Genomic DNA, 20,008 nt, shown 5'->3' on the forward strand with positions numbered 1-20,008 from the left:
CTTGAAAATTAAGAAATCCACTTATTTGATGTTGTTATAATTACATTCATATTTACATAAATACACAAAACAAGCGCACAATATTTCATATGTATATCAAACATACAAAATAGCTATAAATATACTATTTACTTATTTATAATTGTTATAAGAAAGATACGGACATGCTGGAACGTGTCCAGAGAAGGGCCACGAGGATGATCAGAGGGCTGGAGCACCTCTCCTATGAGGACAGGCTGAGAGAGTTGGGGTTGTTCAGTCTGGAGAAAAGAAGGCTCCGGGGAGACCTTATAGTGGCCTACCAGTATCTTAAGGGGGCCTACAAGAAAGCTGGGGAGGGACTTTTTAGGATGTCGGGTAATGGTAGGACTAGAGGGAATGGATTAAAACTAGAGATGGGTCGATTCAGATTGGACGTTAGGAAGAAGTTCTTCACCATGAGGGTGGTGAGACACTGGAACAGGTTGCCCAGAGAGGTGGTGGAAGCCCCATCCCTGGAAGTTTTTAAGGCCAGGCTGGATGGGGCTCTGAGCAACCTTGATCTAGTGGGAGGTGTCCCTGCCCATGGCAGGGGGGTTGGAACTAGGTGGTCTTTAAGGTCCCTTCCAACCCTAACACTTCTATGATTTTATGATTCTATATTCACACACATTTTCTTAATTTTAACAGTCTACTTCAACATCAGAAAAAACACCAACCTAGAGTTGATAAAGACTGGGACGAAGATAAATATTTACATTTCCTCTTAAGACCACTAAATTTAAAACCTCAATAAGAAATATTTCTCCAATTTAAAAATATAATAAAGTAATTGACTTAATCTATGCTTAAATAAATACAAAAACTATTAAGCTATGAAAAATAAAATCTAGATTCTTAGAATCAGCATCTATTACAGCATTATCTTAGTCTTTACAGCAGTAGCTTAATCTACAGGTGCAGGAATAATATTTTCTTAATGGCTTCAGTCAACTTGTTTAAAGCTAGAGAAAAGATAGGGAAGAATGTCTATCAACCCTAAAATCCTGAAGGATACAGCAAATGAGAACAAGTGTGACTATAGCTAGTGAAAGAACAAGTATATTAAAATGAGGCAATTAAGAAAAACATATTTTAATCAAATTCACATGCATACATGTACATAAGAACTACCCTTCTGTTCACATAAAGTGCTACCACTTTTGGCTAAAGCATACATTTAGTTGCAAAGCAGTATTTTAACAGCAACTGAAGAAACAAACTTTCTCTAGATTAATACAAAATGTTACATGCCACTTAAAAATCAGCTTTCCTGCATTTGATTTATACCATAATTAGTGATTTCAATAAAGCCATCCTGGTGACAGTCTCCCCTACAAGTTTACCATATTTTTAGTTATCATCCTAGACTTGAATGCACTGTTCCAACTAAAATCTCATCAGGTCTTGCATAAACTGATGGACTAACTTATTGGAAAAAAAAAAAAAAAAAGTTAAAACTTGTGGGTTTTGGGGGGGGGGGGGCGGCAGGGGCAGGGCACAGAAAGAAAAACAAGCAAAACCCACACAAGTGATACAGAGGCAATCACTCACCACCTCCCACCAGCAGACAGATGCCCAGCCAGCCCCCGAACAATGATTACTTTGGAACACCACCACCAATGTTATTGCCAAACATGACACTATATAACATGGAATATCTCTTTGGTCAGTTGTGGTCAGCTGTCCTGGCTGTGTTCCCTCCCAACCTCTTACCCACCCCCAGACCACTCCCAGAAGTGGGGGTGGGGAAGCAGAGTGTTGAAACAGAGGCAGCCTTGATGCTGTACAAGTGCTGTTCAGTAACAGTTGAAACAGCAGTGCCTTACCAGCACTGTTTTGGCCAGAAATCTAAAACATAGCACCATAAGAGCTGCTATGAAAGAGATAAACTCCATCCTAACCCAGTACACTTATTCTAGCCTTTACACATTAGTGTGAATAAGCAGAGCATAAAATACTCTGTTCTTTGCTCATGCTTTCAGTATGGTACCCCTTCCACAAATGCTCTCATATCATTGCCTCTTCCACACAAAAATGTTGAAGTGTAGACACACATGAAATGAGTGACAGCTAACCATCAGCCATACAGTGAACAGTATGCCTACATTATTAAAGCTGAAATAGTACTTTAAGTTTCTTAAAAAGCACATTTCAACACTAAACTTCTGTGTTTGAAGAGTACACTACCAACCAAATAACTCAGTCCAACTGTGCCAGTGAAGGACAACAAGTTATAGTTATTCAAATAACTGTGTATCAGACTCATGAGGCAGCCGCTGATCAGCAGCAGATTTCTAAAAAGCAGTAAAGAGTGGTCAAATTCAGAAGATTAGTCTATATTTAGAAATAAGATACACAAACAATGATAAATACCTAATGAAAGACAGCCTTTTTTCTGAGTGTTTTAGAGAGAACCAAGGAAAAGTTTCTTAGGTCTCTTCAGACAGCTATTAGTCAGTGTTAGGATGTCAGAATAAGAATGACAGGAAACATATGCTGAGCCAAACAAGCTTACTATATATCAAAAGTCTTACTTCTGTCGCAGACGGAGTGATGCACTTCACTCGCAAGGGAGAAGTAACAACTAGAAATAAGTTGTAGGCTTAAATACACACAGTGATTACAGCAAGAAGCCCTCCATCAGAAGTCTATTTTTTGAATATTTTTTAGTCTCCTTTTGAATGAACAGTTGCTATACCCCTGACAAATAATGCTATTGTTTGCAAAAGTAAAAGCAGCTCTGAAAAAAAGAAAAACGAAACAAAAAAAAAACCACTGTAAGAAAGGCAGGTATTGCTTTTGCAGAGGAGAAAAGCCGTTTCCATCAGAGGTGACATGATAAGGGAATGACTAAGACAAAGAGGCTCCAGCAAAGGCTTGTAGAACATCTCTTATCACACAGACAAAAGGACAAACTGATTCCTACTGGATTAGTGACTAGAAGGGGAGTCAAACATTTAACCAGGGCTAATGACATTGGGCAATTTTTTTTACCAAAAAGGAAGGAAATAAACTAGTCAGATAATCCCTTTAGGTGTAGCATAAGGAGAAGAAGTAAACAGAGGCAGGACATCCGGGAAGGATTTTAGGTGCCTCGGGCAGACTGTGAACCCTGGAGTACCTAACCAATGGGAAACAGGGGAGGGAAAATTCAGCCAGGGATTTGGGAATAAAAAGGTGTGTTTCAAGAACTGAAGGTGTGCCTACTTGCTAGGTCACCCGCTCTTGCAAGAATGTTCAAATAAATTGTGCTTTGTATCGTTCACTGCCTGAGCCGTTGTTATTGGATAAGGAACATTTCTCACAATTTGGGGGCTCGTCTGGGAAGCAAAGTCATCCCCTGCGGGGTTCCTTGTCGCTGAAGGACAGGAAGACGCGTCCCGTTGATTTCAACGGTCTCGTGGATCATCCCCTGGGGCTCCAAAGGGAATCGACTAGGATCCTGAGACTTCGTTAAGCGGCAGACCATATGAACCACAAAGGGAGAAAAATGAAATTAATGCAGAAGGCACAGAGATTACAACCAGGCAACTCCATGCACAGACCAAGGTAAGACAAATCGGACTGTTAAAGTATTGCCTTGGTGGTCGGGGACATTCTAAGAGACTTGGTGTGTGTGAGTGACTGAGACGTACTGCGGTATGAGTGTAGAGTCCGGATCCGCGGTTCTGTAGTCCCGCAAGGGGCACAGCCGGAGAAGGACGAAGTGAAAGGAAGGGGTATAAGAAAAGTCTCTGTTCAGAATGGGAAATAAGGATTCTAGGCCTAGGGATGGAAAAGGGGATACTAAGAAAGTCCCCGGGAACATTTCCCCAGACAGTCCTTTAGGGGAGAATGTTGAGGTTTTGGAATGATTCTTCCTGTACAAGGGATAAAGATAAAAAGAAAATGATACATTATTGTTGTTTTGTTCGGATCACATCCCAGAGGGGCCGGGGTGTGGGCCCGTGGACATCCTGGGGGGGATCCTGGGGACATCCCTGGGATCTTTGGGGTGTCCCAGGGAGACATGTTTGCATTTGAATTTGTTTGGAACAAAGAACCCATAAGACCTCCTAGTGTATTTTGGCCCAAATTTGCATCTGATGAAGACTGGGTCTGTCAGACTTTAAACATATATGTGAATAATAAGGAACCACCCTCATTAGAAGAAGGTGAATATGCTTTTTGCTGGGTCAAGATGAATAGATTCAGGATTCGGGGACGCCCAAATCCATTTTATATGTTCCCAGCCCAGACCGTCGGTGATCTTTCAATCGACAAAGAAGTTGAATCCCCAAAGTGGGACCCCTTAGACTGTTACTTGGGGGTGAGGAAGAGGGGTGAATAACAGGGGAAGAGGACGGGGAAGAGGACTGCCCCGACCACTCCTACCAGCAGCTCAAGGTTCACCGGTAGGGTGTTATCATTGTGGGATTTACAGAATCCCCTAATTTGTTTGGGCAAGTGTTAGAACAAGTGCTTGAACAATTCAACCCTCCATTGGGAGTAGCCCTGCTTCAGTGTGTGGATGATTATTGGTATCTGGGGAGGAAGAAGGCAGGGTAAAAGAAGCCACGAATGAGTTATTGAACTTTTTGGGACAGCAAGGTTTGAGGGTCTCAAAAAAAAATAAAATTGCAATATGTGGAAACAGAAGTGAAGTACTTGGGACATCTAGTCTGTGAAGGGAGTAGAAAAATAAATCCTATAAATCCTGAGAGGATCAAAGGAATAGTAGACTTACCTCTGCCAAGGACCAAGAGGGAACTGAGAAAATTTTTGGGGCTGACCGGGTGCTGTAGACTGTGGATAGAGGGGTATGCTCAGAAGACTAAAGGACTATATTCCAAACTGTTAGCTGAAGAACCAAATGTATTGGTTTGGACAGAAGAAGAGGAGGATTTAGTGGAAGATTTAAAACAGAGCCTAACCAGAGCTCCAGTTTAAGCCTTACCTTCTTTGGAGAAACCTTTTCAACTATTTGTAACTGTAGACAAAGGGGCTGCATTAGGAACTCAAGAGTGGGGGGGGATAAGCAGCAGCCAGTGGCCTATTTATCTAAACTCTTAGATCTGGTCTCCCGAGGGTGGCCAGGGGAATGATAGAAGTTAGCACCCCTCACCAAGTCAAAACCATTTTAGCCCAAACCACGGGAAAACGGCTAACCGATTCAAGAATACTGAAGTATGAAGGAATTTTAATTGAAAAGGATGATTCGATTTTAACTACCAGCCCTTGCCTTAACCCAGCGAGCTTTTTGTGGAAAAATAGAGGCAAAGGATGAAGAACTTACACACGAATGCTTAGATGTAATTGAGTACCAGACTAAGATATGACCCGACTTAAGGGAAGAACCCCTATCTGGGGGGGTCTTCATTTGTTTGTAGATGGTTCTTCAAGGGTGGCAGGAGGAAAGAGGCGTAATGGATATACGGTGGTGGGTGGAGTGAGCCAACAAGTAAAAGCATCTGAAAAATTACCTAAGTGCATGGTCCACTCAAACATGTGAGATGTATGCCTTAAACCAGGCACTAAAATTAATTGGAGAAAGGGGAAGGAACAATTTATACAGACTCTTGTTATGCCTTTGGGGTAGTGCATACCTTTGGTAAAATTTGGTGAGAACGAGGACTAGTAAATAGCAAAGGGAAAGAACTTTTACACTAAGAACTCACAAAGCAGGTGTTAGCTAATATATTAATACCAAGTGAAATAGCAGTTGTACATGTTATAGGCCACCAGAGAGGCAATTCAATTACCGCAAGGGGAAATAGGTTAGGGGACAAAGTGGCAAAAGAGGCGGCCTTGGGGCAGGAGAAGCAATGACAGAAGCAAGGGCAGTGGAGAAAGATGGTAAATGGATTCTGCCCGATGGAAGGGAAATGGTCAATAAACAAACTATGAGAGAAATAATGGCAGTGTTACATCAGGGAAGCCATTGGGGAACGCGAGCAATGTGTGATATAGTTTTGCAGCAGTATGGACGTTTTGGCATTTACACAGTAGCGAAGCAAATCTGCGACGGGTGTATTATTTGTAAGAAAATAAATAAGACGACCCTTAGAAAACAACCTTCAGGGGGACGAGAAGCGGGGTTAAGGCCATTCCAAAGTATACAAGTTGATTTTACCAAACTGCCACCCATAGGCAGGTTTAAGTACCTCCTAGTCCCGGTAGATCACCTCACTGGGTGGGTAGAAGCTTATCCTTTAGCCTCTGCAACAGCTGCAGGAGTGATAAGAGTAATGCTAGAGCAAATAATTCCTAGGTATGGAATAGTGGAAAATGTGGATTCAGATCAAGGAAGCCATTTTACCTCCAAGGTGCTACAGGGAGTGATGGAAAGTTTAGGGATAACATGGGATTATCACACTCCCTGGCACCCCCCATCATCCGGAAAGGTTGAAAGAATGAATCAAACCATTAAGAGGCAACTATCTAAATTAGTTCTTGAGACAAAATTGCCATGGATCAAGTGCTTACCAATAGCACTATTAAGAATCCGGACCTCCCTTAGAAAGGATACTGGTCTCTCACCTTATGAAATGCTTTTTGGACTACCTTACACTGGAGGTAGGGAAGGTGTGCCCACATTTGAAACCAAGGACATGTTCCTTAAGAAATATACACGGGGGCTGTCATCTTCTCTCGCTTTCCTCAGAGCTAAAGGCCTTCTTGCTCAAACTCCGCCGTTGGAATTTGTCGTCCATCCGTATAAACCAGGGGACTGGGTACTAGTCAAATCCTGGACAGAGAGTAAGCTCCAACCGGAGTGGGAAGGACCATTCCAAGTACTCCTCACTACTGAAACCGCAGTAAGGACAGCAGAAAAAGGATGGACTCACTACACTCAGCTAAAAGGAGCAGTTGAACCCCCACCAACAGATCCGGTAGAACAGTGGACTGTACATTCTACTGACAGCCCGCTGTGAGTAACCCTAAAGAGACAATGAGCCGTGGGTTGGGGCGGGATGATCCAGTCGGGAGATATAAATCTGTGTACGGCATGAATTTTAAGAAGCATTTTGCGATGATACTGGTCATAGGGGCGGTGTTGTGCTTCCCACTAGGAAGCTGGAGTGTACGCCTAGATCACATACGAAGTGCATACCCAGATTACCCGGTTAGACCTGCCATAAACATCACTAAAGGAAATACCCCACAGACTGTACGCTTTGATGCCTGTCAAGTACTGAAGTGTGGGAATCTAGAGGCCCAAAGATGGTTGAGTGGTGAAAACAAGTTACCTGTGCCCAGAAATTTGGAGGGTCGCAGAGGGATATCATGAGGCTGCACCTTGTGACCGATGGAGTGAAGTGTGGTGGACCACCCAAATTGAAGGGTGGACCGTTGATGACAAGTGGATCAAGTCTTCTTATTATTACCCTCTCAAAAAGAAAATACATTTTTACAAAGGATCACCTTCCCCAGAGTGTGGCCTTTTAGAATGTAATCCCCTGTTGATAACTATAACCCAGGGGGATGATACGGCTAACCTAATATATGGAATAGGAGCAGATGTGTCTGGAAGAGATCCAAGGGGAAGATTTAGAATAGCTAAACTTCACAGTTTTAATAGATTACAGTGCATTTACAGCGCTGATGAAGTGTACTCTCTAAAGCTAACTAGCATGCAGGACAGCTAAAGGACATTTCCAACATCATGATGTTCAGCATTAAGTTATGCAAGATTTGGGGAATTTATAAATTTTGAAGTCATGAGGGGAAAACAGATTAAATCATAAAAATATTTGTATTTTACATCCTTTACTAATTTAAAGACAGACAACTTCATTGGGTATATTTTATAGTCATATAAAAGAATTAAAACTAAGTTATGCATACAGGCACACAACAAAACTTTTTAATTCTAAAGCACAAATACTGCAGAAATACTTCAAGTAATTAGAGTCCTGATCCTTAAAAATAATTAAGACTTCTCTTCCTTGATATAAATTTCTATCACTTCAGCTTCACTTGAACAATAGCAGTCAAGGTATAGATTCTGCTGACACACAAGGTAGCAGTGTCATCAGTGCACTATTAGCTTCAGATCTCCAGCTTGTACTTCCCACCAAACCAAACAGAAGATTAATTTGTGCTCATGCAAGTCAGATTAAATATAATATCCAAATTATAACTGGAACTACCTCTGTAGTAAAGTTCTAATGTATACTTAGCTCTAATGACTCAAGTAATCCTGTGACCTCAGCGTGAGCAATTCAGGTGCCTAATGCCATTTTTAGATATCTTAAGAGTACCTCAAACATCCACACAAGAATGGCAGTCATGACAGAACTACAGAAGACCCATGTCTTTTTTGGAGCAACAACTCAAAACTAACCACTGTTTGTGTACCTAATCCCACCCAAAGAAACTATTCATATAATTAACATTACATACATTTGAGGGTTTCCATGATCATGTCCTTTCCACACTGTACTCTAAAAAAGACGGACATAGGGCATTCTGTTCAAATCTTCATATATATCACTTAGTGGTTTGGTTTTTTACCTGAAGGTCACCATTCACATTTAAACACAAATCTATTCTAGTTTTCAGTCCTACCATAATTTCTACAGTATCAAATATCTGCACCTGGTCAGAGCTCCAATCACATCAGAGGAACCAACCCAAGAGAATTCATCACAGAACCCACTTTTTAAAGTCCCAATTCCACAGTCACTCAGAAGTAACAGTTTCATATGTTTGGATGACTGTAACAACCAGCCCTACAAAACTTTTACAGTCTGTCAGCCGAGCCAAAGGCCTGTGAAATTCATAAATACACTTAAAAAAAGATTAATTTCTTCTCTTAGTAGTAATATCATTCACTTAGAAAAAAAACCTAACACATTTTTAGAGTAGATGAATTACTGAATTGTTTCAGTCAGTGAAACTTACATTGGATATCAAGAGACTGAAGTTTCAGAACCTCTGTATCATCTTCCAAGATGGAAGACTACAACTATCCCTTGTTCTATGACTTAAAAAATAATAAAAAAAAACAACAAAGAAGATGTGCGCACACACACCCCCCAAGGAGACAGATACACAGGAAGATGTTTAAGCTGATTTTAGAAATTTGCCTTTGTAAATTTATTTCATACTGTTTTTGTCTATTCAAGAATAAACTGTCAGGGCCTTAAGGACGCTCAAATCCCTCCTAGGTGGTCAGACCCACCTCATCACTAAGGACTTGCCTGGTCATCATGGGACTGTTGGCTGACCCTAGTTACTTTTGCTAGGCCTGATCCTGACCCCAACTTGACTCTCTAACTTGGGCTTGGATCTGCCTTCTCACTATGGACTTGTCTAACACTCTGGACTCATGGCTGAATGTAGTTACCATCACTGGACCTGCTCTGCTAACCCTTGCTTGGATGCTGTGGGACTGCACTGTTTATCAGGGAGAACTTTACCAAGTGTGAATTCATGCTCACAAGCTGTGACAAGTGTTTCTCAGTAAGAGGAATTAAAAAAAAAAAAGCTTGCATTATTAGCCTACTTCCATCTGTGATACTTGAGGTTACACCAAATATGTATTTCTTCACAATGCTACTATATTAAATTATAGCAGGATTATCATGTCTTCATTTGAATGGTACATGGATGTATTTTCTTCCACACAACTTTAATGTGATCAAAAGCTTTTTAACTTTAGAATGTTACTTATCTGTTTGTTTCATTACCTCTTGTCTTTCAAACCAAAACATATCTTGGTTTGGTTGGTACACCATCCAGGAGATGGCTATTTACAGAGGAATACTATGACTTCAAAAGCATATCAGCCTTTGGCCCACATAAAAAAAAGCTGAGGTTAAATAGCCACTGTCTAAAAAAAAATTCAGTGTTTTACAATCAATCCAAGCAAGCTGTCCTGGTTCCGGTGGGGATAGGGTTAACTTTTCCTGGTATTCCATGCCATGTGAGCCACGCCCACCCTGAGCTGCCGGGGGAGGGGGCAGGAAGTTGCTGCTTAAAAGCGGGCTGGGGCATCCTGGGTCCGGCCGGTTGGCGAGCGGCGGTTCCGTAATCGCGTTTGTATATTCCCCTATCCGTGTTATTGTTGTTTGCCTGTTCCCTTTGCTGTCCTGTTAAACTGCCTTTGTCCCAACCCAAGAGTCTTGCCTTTTCTTACGATCCTTCCTGTATTAGGAAGGCGCGTGCGAGCGGCACGTGGTTCTTTGTTGCCATCTGAGGCTAAACCACGACAGTCCTTTTTGGCGCCCAACGTGGGGCCTGAAGGGTTGAGATAACGACAGAATCCAACTAGAAGGTGGAAAAAACGGTTTTGGTTTTTTTTTTCTTGTATGCATTTATTTTATTAGGTAAGTAGTCACTGGTCATCATGTTGCTTGGTTTGTTCTCATGGCTGTGTTACATAAATTCCTATATGGCTTATGTACTCCCTGCGATGCTGTTTACCATGTCTGGAAGAGGGATGAGGATTATCATTCTGCTGTCCTGTGCGATATCTGTTTATGATATGATAACATCACTGTTCAGATGGCTATTTTGGGGTGTTTATGTGGTTTTGCTGTCCTGCCCGTACATTGGACACCGTCTCTCAGAATTTGTTAATAGTTTCCCCAGCCCTTTTGCCTCCCTTTTCTCCTTCGGGTCAGGTATGACAGCTTTTGAGAATCTTGAATATCCTTGGGATACTCAAACTAGTGTGTTCCTAGTGCTATGTCTCCTGAATACGTTCCAGGTCTTGTTTAGGGTTAAGCGACTATTTAAGACTACCACCCGGAGATCTGCTCCGAGGCTGGATAGTCAGGGGTGGCATGGCATGTGGGAGAGCATGGGCAGGTACCTAGAGAACTACTCACCTCCAATGGTCTGGGACTTCACCCCTGAACAATTACAGGACCCTGATAAAGTGGTAGAATATTTGAAGGGAAAATGCTGTGGCTATTCTAGAGAGGCACAACTCACCGCGCTGTGCTGGGCCCTGGCCAGTATCTACCAGGCACTGCTCAGAATTATGCAGCACCCTCAAGGGGAAGAGATGGAAACCAGACCGGCGGACACTGCGGCTGCTGCAGCCCCTGCGGCGGCCCCTGCGGCTGCTGCAGCCCCTGTGGTAGCCACTGCCACTGAACCAGGGAACCAACCCGTGCCGGTATCAGTTGCCCCCATACAGAAGAAGAAGTACACGAAGAAATCAGTTCGCTTAGTAAGAGATGATGATGAACCAGGGCCATCACGAGAGCAGGAGGAAGAGGCAGAACCAGAGATAATTACTCGATCCCTATCCTTGAGTGAGCTGCGGGATATGCGAAAAGATTTCAGCTGACTTTCAGGCGAGCACATTGTCACCTGGCTGCTCCGGTGCTGGGATAATGGGGCCAGTAGCCTGGAATTAGAGGGTAGGGAGGCCAGGCAGCTGGGATCCCTGTCTAGGGAAGGGGGCGTTGACAAGGCAATTGGGAAAAAGACCCAAGCCCTCAGCCTCTGGAAACGACTCCTGTCAGGCGTGAGGGAGAGGTACCCCTTCAGTGAGGATGTTGTATGTCAGCCAAGCAAGTGGACTACCATGGAAAGAGGTATCCAGTACCTGAGAGAATTAGCTGTGCGGGAGATGATTTATTATGACTTGGACAATGCCGACTTACCCACAGACCCTGATGAGGTGCGATGCACAAGGCCCATGTGGCGGAAGTTTGTACGGAGCGCACCATCGTCATATGCCAACTCCCTGGCAGTAATGGAATGGAAAGGTGAAGAGGGACCAACGGTGGATGAGGTGGCTGGCCGGCTCTGGAGATATGAAGAAAGTCTCTCTTTCCCCCTTGTCTCAGCTGTGGAGAAACTGTCGCGGAAGGTCCAGCAACTTGAAGAGAATATGTTCTACTCCCCACCTGCACGGGCCAGCATCTCAGCTATTAGAAGCAGGCATTTCCCCACTCAAGAGAGAGAGTACAGAGGGTACACACCACGAGGCACCCTGTGGTTCTACCTGCGGGACCACGGAGAGGACATGAGGAAGTGGGATGGACAACCTACTTCGACCCTGCGGACACGGGTACAGGAGTTGCAAGAAAGGACAACCACAAAAGGGGATCCCTCCAGGAAAAGTGCTGCCCCAGTTTCCAGTGGGCCGTTCCCCAGACAAAGCAGAAGGCCTGATCTTGCTTCTGATCCTCCTGAAGGAACTTCCAAGTCATTTATGCAAGAAGTGAGTAATGGATACTATGACCAGTATTAGGGGGGCCCTGCCTCCGGCCAGGTGGAGGAAAGGGACAACCGGGTTTATTGGACGGTGTGGATTCGATGGCCTGGCACATCAGACTCACAGGAGTATAAGGCTCTAGTGGACACGGGTGCGCAGTGTACTTTAATACCATCAACCTATAGAGGGGCAGAACCCATTTGTATTTCTGGGGTGACAGGGGGATCCCAAGAGTTGACTGTACTGGAGGCAGAAGTGAGCCTAACTGGGAATGAGTGGCAAAAGCATCCCATTGTGACTGGCCCAGAGGCTCCATGCATCCTTGGCATAGATTACCTCAGGAGAGGGTATTTTAAGGACCCAAAAGGGTACCGCTGGGCCTTTGGCATAGCTGTCTTGGAGACGGAGGAAGTTAAACAGTTGTCTACCTTGCCTGGTCTCTCGGAGGATTCTTCTGTTGTGGGGTTGTTGAGGGTCAAAGAACAACAGGTGCCGATTGCTACCACAACGGTGCATCGGCGGCAGTATCGCACTAACCGAGACTCTCTGATTCCCATCCATGAGCTGATTCGTCAACTAGAGGTTCAAGGAGTGATCAGCAAGACTCGCTCACCCTTTAACAGTCCCATATGGCCGGTGCGAAAATCTAATGGAGAGTGGAGGCTAACTGTAGACTATCGTGGTCTGAATGAAGTCATGCCACCACTGAGCGCTGCCGTGCCGGACATGCTAGAACTGCAGTATGAACTGGAGTCCAAGGCAGCCAAGTGGTATGCCACGATTGATATAGCGAATGCATTCTTCTCAATCCCTTTGGCAGCAGAGTGCAGGCCACAGTTTGCTTTCACTTGGAGGGGCGTCCAATACACCTGGAATCGACTGCCCCAGGGGTGGAAACACAGCCCCACCATTTGCCATGGACTGATCCAGACTGCACTGGAACAGGGTGAAGCTCCAGAACATCTGCAGTACATTGATGACATCACTGTATGGGGAAACACAGCAGAAGAAGTTTTTGAGAAAGGGAGTAAAATAGTCCAAATCCTTCTGAAAGATGGTTTTGCCATAAAACGAAGTAAGGTCAAGGGACCTGCGCAGGAGATCCAGTTTTTAGGAATAAAATGGCAAGATGGACGCCGTCAGATCCCAATGGATGTGATCAACAAAATAGCAGCTATGTCTCCACCAACTAGCGAAAAGGAAACACGAGCTTTCTTAGGTATTGTGGGTTTTTGGAGGATGCATATCCCAGATTACAGTCAAATTGCAAGCCCTCTGTATCAAGTAACCCGGAAGAAGAATGATTTTAAATGGGGTCCTGAGCAACGACAAGCTTTTGAACAAATCAAACAGGAAATAGTCCATGCAGTGGCCCTGGGGCCAGTCCGGGCAGGACAAGATGTTAAAAATGTGCTCTACACCGCAGCCGGGGAGAACGGCCCTACCTGGAGCCTCTGGCAGAAAGCACCAGGGGAGACTCGAGGTCGACCCCTAGGGTTTTGGAGTCGTGGATACAGAGGATCCGAAGCCCGCTACACTCCAACAGAAAAAGAGATATTGGCAGCATATGAAGGGGTTTGAGCTGCTTCGGAAGTAGTTGGTACAGAAGCACAGCTCCTCTTAGCACCTCGACTGCCGGTGCTGGGCTGGATGTTCAAAGAAAGGGTCCCCACCACACATCATGCAACCGATGCTACATGGAGTAAGTGGATTGCACTGATCACACAGCGAACTCGAATGGGAAACCCCAGTCGCCCAGGAATTCTGGAAGTGATCATGGACTGGCCAGAAGGCAAGGATTTCGGAATGTCACCAGAGGAGGAGGTGACGCGTGCGGAAGAGGCCCCACCATATAATAAACTGCCAGAAAATGAGAAGAAATATGCCCTGTTCACTGATGGGTCCTGCCGTATTGTGGGAAAGCATCGAAAGTGGAAGGCTGCTGTGTGGAGTCCTACACGACAGGTTGCAGAAGCCAGTGAGAGACAGGGTGAATCGAGCCAGTTTGCAGAGGTGACAGCCATTCATCTGGCTTTGGACATTGCCAAGCGAGAAAAATGGCCAGTACTTGATCTCTACACTGACTCATGGATGGTGGCAAATGCTCTGTGGGGGTGGTTACAGCAGTGGAAGCAGGGCAACTGGCAGCGCAGAGGCAAACCCATCTGGGCTGCTGACCTATGGCAAGATATTGCTGCCCGGATAGAGAATCTGGTTGTGAAAGTACGCCATGTAGATGCCCACGTACCGAAGAATCAGGCCACGGAGGAACATCAGAACAACCAGCAGGTGGATCGGGCTGCTAGGATTGAAGTGGCTCAGGTGGATCTGGACTGGCAACATAAGGGTGAACTATTCATAGCTCGGTGGGCCCATGACTCCTCAGGCCATCAAGGAAGAGATGCAACATATAGATGGGCTCGTGACCGAGGGGTGGACTTGACCATGGACACTATTGCACAGGGCATCCATGAATGTGAGACATGCGCTGCGATCAAACAAGCCAAGCGTTTGAAGCCTCTTTGGTATGGAGGACGATGGCTGAAATACAAATATGGGGAGGCCTAGCAGATTGATTATATCACACTGCCACAAACCCGTCAAGGCAAGCGCTATGTGCTCACAATGGTGGAAGCAACCACTGGATGGCTGGAAACATACCCTGTGCCCCATGCCACTGCCCGGAACACTATCCTGGGCCTTGAAAAGCAAGTCCTGTGGCGACATGGTACCCCAGAGAGAATTGAGTCGGACAACGGGACTCATTTCCGAAACAGCCTCATAGACACCTGGGCCAAAGAGCATGGTATCGAGTGGGTATATCACATCCCCTATCACGCACCAGCCTCTGGGAAGATAGAACAATACAATGGACTGTTAAAAACTACACTGAGAGCAATGGGTGGTGGGACCTTCAAACACTGGGATACACATTTAGCAAAAGCTACCTGGCTAGTTAACACCAGGGGATCTAACAATCGGGCTGGCCCTGCCCAATCAAAACTTCCACGTACTGTAGAAGGGGATAAAGTCCCCGTAGTGCACATGAAGAATATGCTAGGGAAGACAGTCTGGGTTAGTCCTGCCTCAGGCAAAGGCAAACCCATCCGTGGGATTGCTTTTGCCCAAGGACCTGGGTGCACTTGGTGGGTGATGCGGCAGGATGGGGAAGTCCGATGTGTACCTCATGGGGATCTGATTTTGGGCGAGAATAGCCAATGAATCAGATTGTGTGCTGTTAATTGATAAGTAACACTGTCACTGTATGTCCTCATTACTATAATTGCTATCAGTTGTACTACAAGTAAGGCACAGGGATGATGGGAGAAGAACTGATCTCAGCAGCTGGCGCCCAGCAGTTTCCTCAAGATCTACATCTTCAGCCCACGGACTGCATGCATGAGCCACACCAGGTGCACCAGTCACAAGCTCCGAAAAATACAGCATGCAACAGACCAGCACCACCCAGCATCTCACCTGCCCTGAGAGACTGTTCTAACAAATGGAGCCCAAAGCCGTGGATTAAAAGAACTCAACGGACACTTTGGAGGGATGACCCATAAACTAAGGGCATTATATGTGTGTATATATATATATATAACAGGGGAAAGTGGTGGCAATTCATTGGAACCTGCTGGGCATGGCATAGATGGTATGGAATAAGGGGTGGATAATGTCCTGGTTCCGGTGGGGATAGGGTTAACTTTTCCTGGTATTCCATGCCATGTGAGCCACGCCCACCCTGAGCTGCCGGGGGAGGGGGCAGGAAGTTGCTGCTTAAAAGCGGGCTGGGGCATCCCGGGTCCCGCCGGTCGGCGAGCAGCGGTCGGCGAGCAGCGGGGAGCGGCGGTTCCGCCGGCAGTTCCGTAATCGCGTTTGTATATTCCCCTATCCGTGTTGTTGTTGTTGTTTGCCTGTTCCCTTTGCTGTTCTGTTAAACTGCCTTTGTCCCAACCCAAGAGTCTTGCCTTTTCTTACGATCCTTCCTGTATTAGGAAGGCGCGTGCGAGCGGCACGTGGTTCTTTGTTGCCATCTGAGGCTAAACCACGACACAAGCAAATACTTGAAACAAGAAATCCTATTTTACAAACTAAATTCCTTTTCTTCCAGGAGATAGCAAAGCAGAAACATAATTTAATTTTAGTTTTCTAAAAGAAATAGCTACCCAAAATACTGAGCAAACTAGATGTTTCCACTTTACCTTTATCTTCTCAGAGGACATATTTTTTGATTCAATATCAGGTAAGAATCTCTGCTGTAATCTTTTTATTAAAAGGCATGAGAATAGTCACAGGAAACCTCACAAGTAGATCACAAACAATTAGTAAAACCAAAATATTTAAGAAAAAGCAGGATCTATCTTTAGGCCTTGGCAATACCTCTTCCGTGTGATGCCCCCCCTCTCCTTTCTCTGTCATACCAGTGTGTGATTTTATACAAGCACAGGAAGTGGCTTCAAAGGTAAGGAAAATAAATAATCTCATCATACATAAAATTATCAAGCACAAATAAAAATATGAATACATTTGAATAAGGTGTTCAGTCGAACATGACTTAGGTTGTCAGGGTCCATCTGGAAATACTGGTTCTATGTCAAACAAAACTGAAATGCAGACACACATTAATACCCACTAATTTCAAATTTGTAATGCTAACAGCATGACAATCAATGTTTGGCTTATACATGAGGCCTTCTACCCCTTCAAGTAAATGTGTGGATGAGTAAAGGTAGAGTGGGACGAGACAGAAGTCACCAGAAATTGAAAGTAGTAAAAAACGGCCTCCAAAAAAGAGGAAAGCATACAGCTTTCCTAAAACAACAACTACAAGTAAAAGAAATCCAGAACCATGTTTAACAGTGAACTTCAAGTTATGGAGAAGTCATTATAGAGTCCTTTTATCATGATGCATTGCAGATGAGAACAAGAACGTGGATTATGCCTGACAGGTAAAATATAAGTCATTCCCTGATGAGAAACTGGAATAAACTATTGCACTTTAAGCAATGTCTTCAAATGGTAAGTATGGTCAAGGTAGGTCCCTAGCTTAGGTCACAGAAACACTACATAGGACAAGTTACCTGGGCTGATGAGCCATGCAGGGGCAACTATACTGCTTCCAATATTCCTAACAACTCCATATATAGAGTCTATATATATGTCTATATATCTATACACAATAAGTTTTGCTATATGTTATTTTCATCACTATTACAAAAAACAAAGAAAAGCATCACATACTTTTGTTGCTAAAGACATATTCTAGAACAATGACACCTTTTCAGTACTTGGTGCCAAAAGGTATTTAAAAGAACAGTGTTCACTGCCATTGGTGCCAGTCCAAACTATTGTTGGTGGCAACCTCAACACCAGGGCTGCTGTTCATCTAGAAGGTCATTGCACTATGTAAAACACAAAGAAAAAAAAAAAACCACAGTGTCTAGCCTTGTTACATCCCAGTCCGACTACATCAGGCCCAGGAGAGGTTCGCGATGATTCCAAGTGTGAAATTAAGATGCAAACAAGGTCAGATGCCGCTCACTGCAGGTTTATTGTTATTCCCCAGCAAAAGTCACTAAGACAAGCGATAGACTAAAGGCAGAAGTAGAGGAAAGGCAGAAAAGAGAAGCGGTATTAGGGAGCGTAGCAAGAGTATAGTCACCACCACAGGCCCGACGACGTCTCAGCGGTCCTCCGGAAGTTCAGCAGCATCCCGTTGATCCATGGTTGATGGTGGTGGGGGTCTCGGTCACAATTCCCAAATTGTGGTGGGTTGCTGTGCCAGTTATAGTTCAGGTAGCCCAGGTCAGTCCATAGCTTGACCAATCAGTGCAATGGTGGCCTTCACCCAGCTAATTATCATCAAACCAGGACACACAGTTGCTGTATAAGCTTTTCCTGCCCCCTTGCTGCTTGGGCAGCACTTGGCACAGTCATTGTGCTTCAACAGTTTCTGAGTTAACAACAGAAGCTCCAATGGACCCCCGGCTAGGCAGGGTCTGGCCACTCTGATAGCCAGAGGCCTACACCCTTTCCAGCTGGGGGGAGCAACACACCCTCCTCAGCTGATGGCAATCTTGGGTGGTGACTGGCAAGCAGGAGGATGGTCTGCAGAAGGTGCTAAATAGATACAAGCAAGCTTCTTATCGGTCTGCAGGCCTGCCATCAATTTGCAGAAGCTTAAGCAAGCTTTGAGACAATTATTTCAAAGTTCCAGTCTTTCACAAGCCTAAAGAATACACTCTACTAAATTTTATGACCATAAAAACTAAAATAGTGTTTCGGACAGACTCCAATGAATAACTGTCAGTAACACTATGCTTCCAGCAGCTACCTGCACAAAAGTATGCTTGAAGTGCGACAGCTCAATTTTTAAAAGGCTTAGTTATTCCAGCTGACATCCTAAACTCACTGCCATATAGTACGTGTGTGTTTTAAAGCATCAGCATGAAATAAAAGCAAGGCACAAAAAAATTCGGTAAGATTATTAAAGTAGCTCAATAAATTAGTTGAACTAGATTCAGATAGCAAAGAAAGAACTGATAAGAAGGGGAAGCATCCAAGGAGGTCAGCTCATCTTGACAGCTGAAGCCAGAACAGGGGGTAAAGAAACAAGTCTCAGCTTGTTGTGACAGGTCACTAATGCAAAAACTAAAAGCTTTAGAATACGTTACAACACAGCATTTTGAGATGCAGGGTAGAACTTATGCCTAGCTATCAGTACCCCGCACGCTTCAGAAATAACGTAAAGAAGCAGGTAAGCTTGATGGGAGCTGGGAGAAGGCAAGAGAGGAAAAAGGGGGTAGATTCACTAAACTTAACTATCTGAGTCAGTCAAACAGAAGAAAAAAAAAATGTTGTAGCATTATGCACGCATACACTAAGTTACCGCCAAAATCGAGAGACTTTTTTCCCCCCCTTCAAAATAATGCATCGGAAACGCAATTTGGGTTCTTTTAACAACAGAAGGCAAGACGAAACACAGAAACCTGAACTTATGAAACAGCTGTGCCCATTTCTAGGGCTTACAACAGCGCTGCTTATCCTACAAGCCCCCCAGAGCCGTTTTGTCCCAAGCCCCGCGGAAGGCAGGCACCTCCGGCTCTGCCGATCAGCGCCCCCCAGCCTTCCCGAGGCCAGCGCTGGCCCTTCCCCACCTCCCGCAGCTAGGAGCGGCCCCCCCGCACGCAGCGGGGTCGGTGCCTCTTCCTCCCCCCCGGGACGCCCGCGGTTCCGCGCAGCTCGCTCTGCCCCAGCCACGGCACCGAGGAAGGCTTGCGGCCCGCCGCCGCCCGCAGGCTCACCTTGAAGGGGTTGTTGAGGCCCGGATCGGCGAAGGGGTTGCTGTCGAAATCCGACATGGCAGGGGCAGGCGGGCACTACGATCACCGAGCGGCGGCTCTTCTCCTGCAGCACCCCCCCACACACTCGCCAGCTCGCGAGCTGACCCCGCTGCTATCACCAGCCGCAATGACCGGACCAGTGACGCGGCCACGACGAGCCACGAAGCGCCAACCACCCAAAATGGCTGCCTCGGAAGTGAGGTTGAGGGGTGGAACGGCCCTAGAAGGGAAAAAGAACGTCCACTCCTAGGGCGAGCAGGGCTTGGAAGAGCCCATTCCCGGGGTGGGAGGGAGAGCTGGAAGAGCCCATTCCCGGGGGGTAGGGCTGTAAGGTTGGAGACCTGCTGTGGTGAGGGCTGTTTGGTGCCCGTCACCCTCGCCGCACCGCCTGAGCTGATGGGGGGCAATGGGGGGGCTCTGTCCCGCCGCTCTCTCTTGTTGTCACCGAAATCGGGAATAAACTTCTTAACACCAATGTAGTCTT

General features: G+C 45.3%; 1 protein-coding gene across 1 annotated transcript in view; it reads right to left on the reverse strand.

Moving 5' to 3' along the window:
• LOC141735461 (secretory carrier-associated membrane protein 1-like) overlaps positions 1-19,722 on the reverse strand; it is a 90,504-nt gene extending 70,782 nt beyond the window's left edge. Inside the window, exon 1 of the mRNA XM_074568293.1 lies at positions 19,486-19,722. Coding sequence (XP_074424394.1) covers positions 19,486-19,542 — 57 coding nt within the window. The 5' untranslated portion in view covers positions 19,543-19,722. The remainder of the gene's footprint in view (positions 1-19,485) is intronic.
• Between the last annotated feature and the right edge of the window lie 286 nt (positions 19,723-20,008).

This window comes from Larus michahellis, chromosome W, assembly GCF_964199755.1.
Source record: "Larus michahellis chromosome W, bLarMic1.1, whole genome shotgun sequence".
NCBI lineage: Eukaryota > Metazoa > Chordata > Aves > Charadriiformes > Laridae > Larus > Larus michahellis.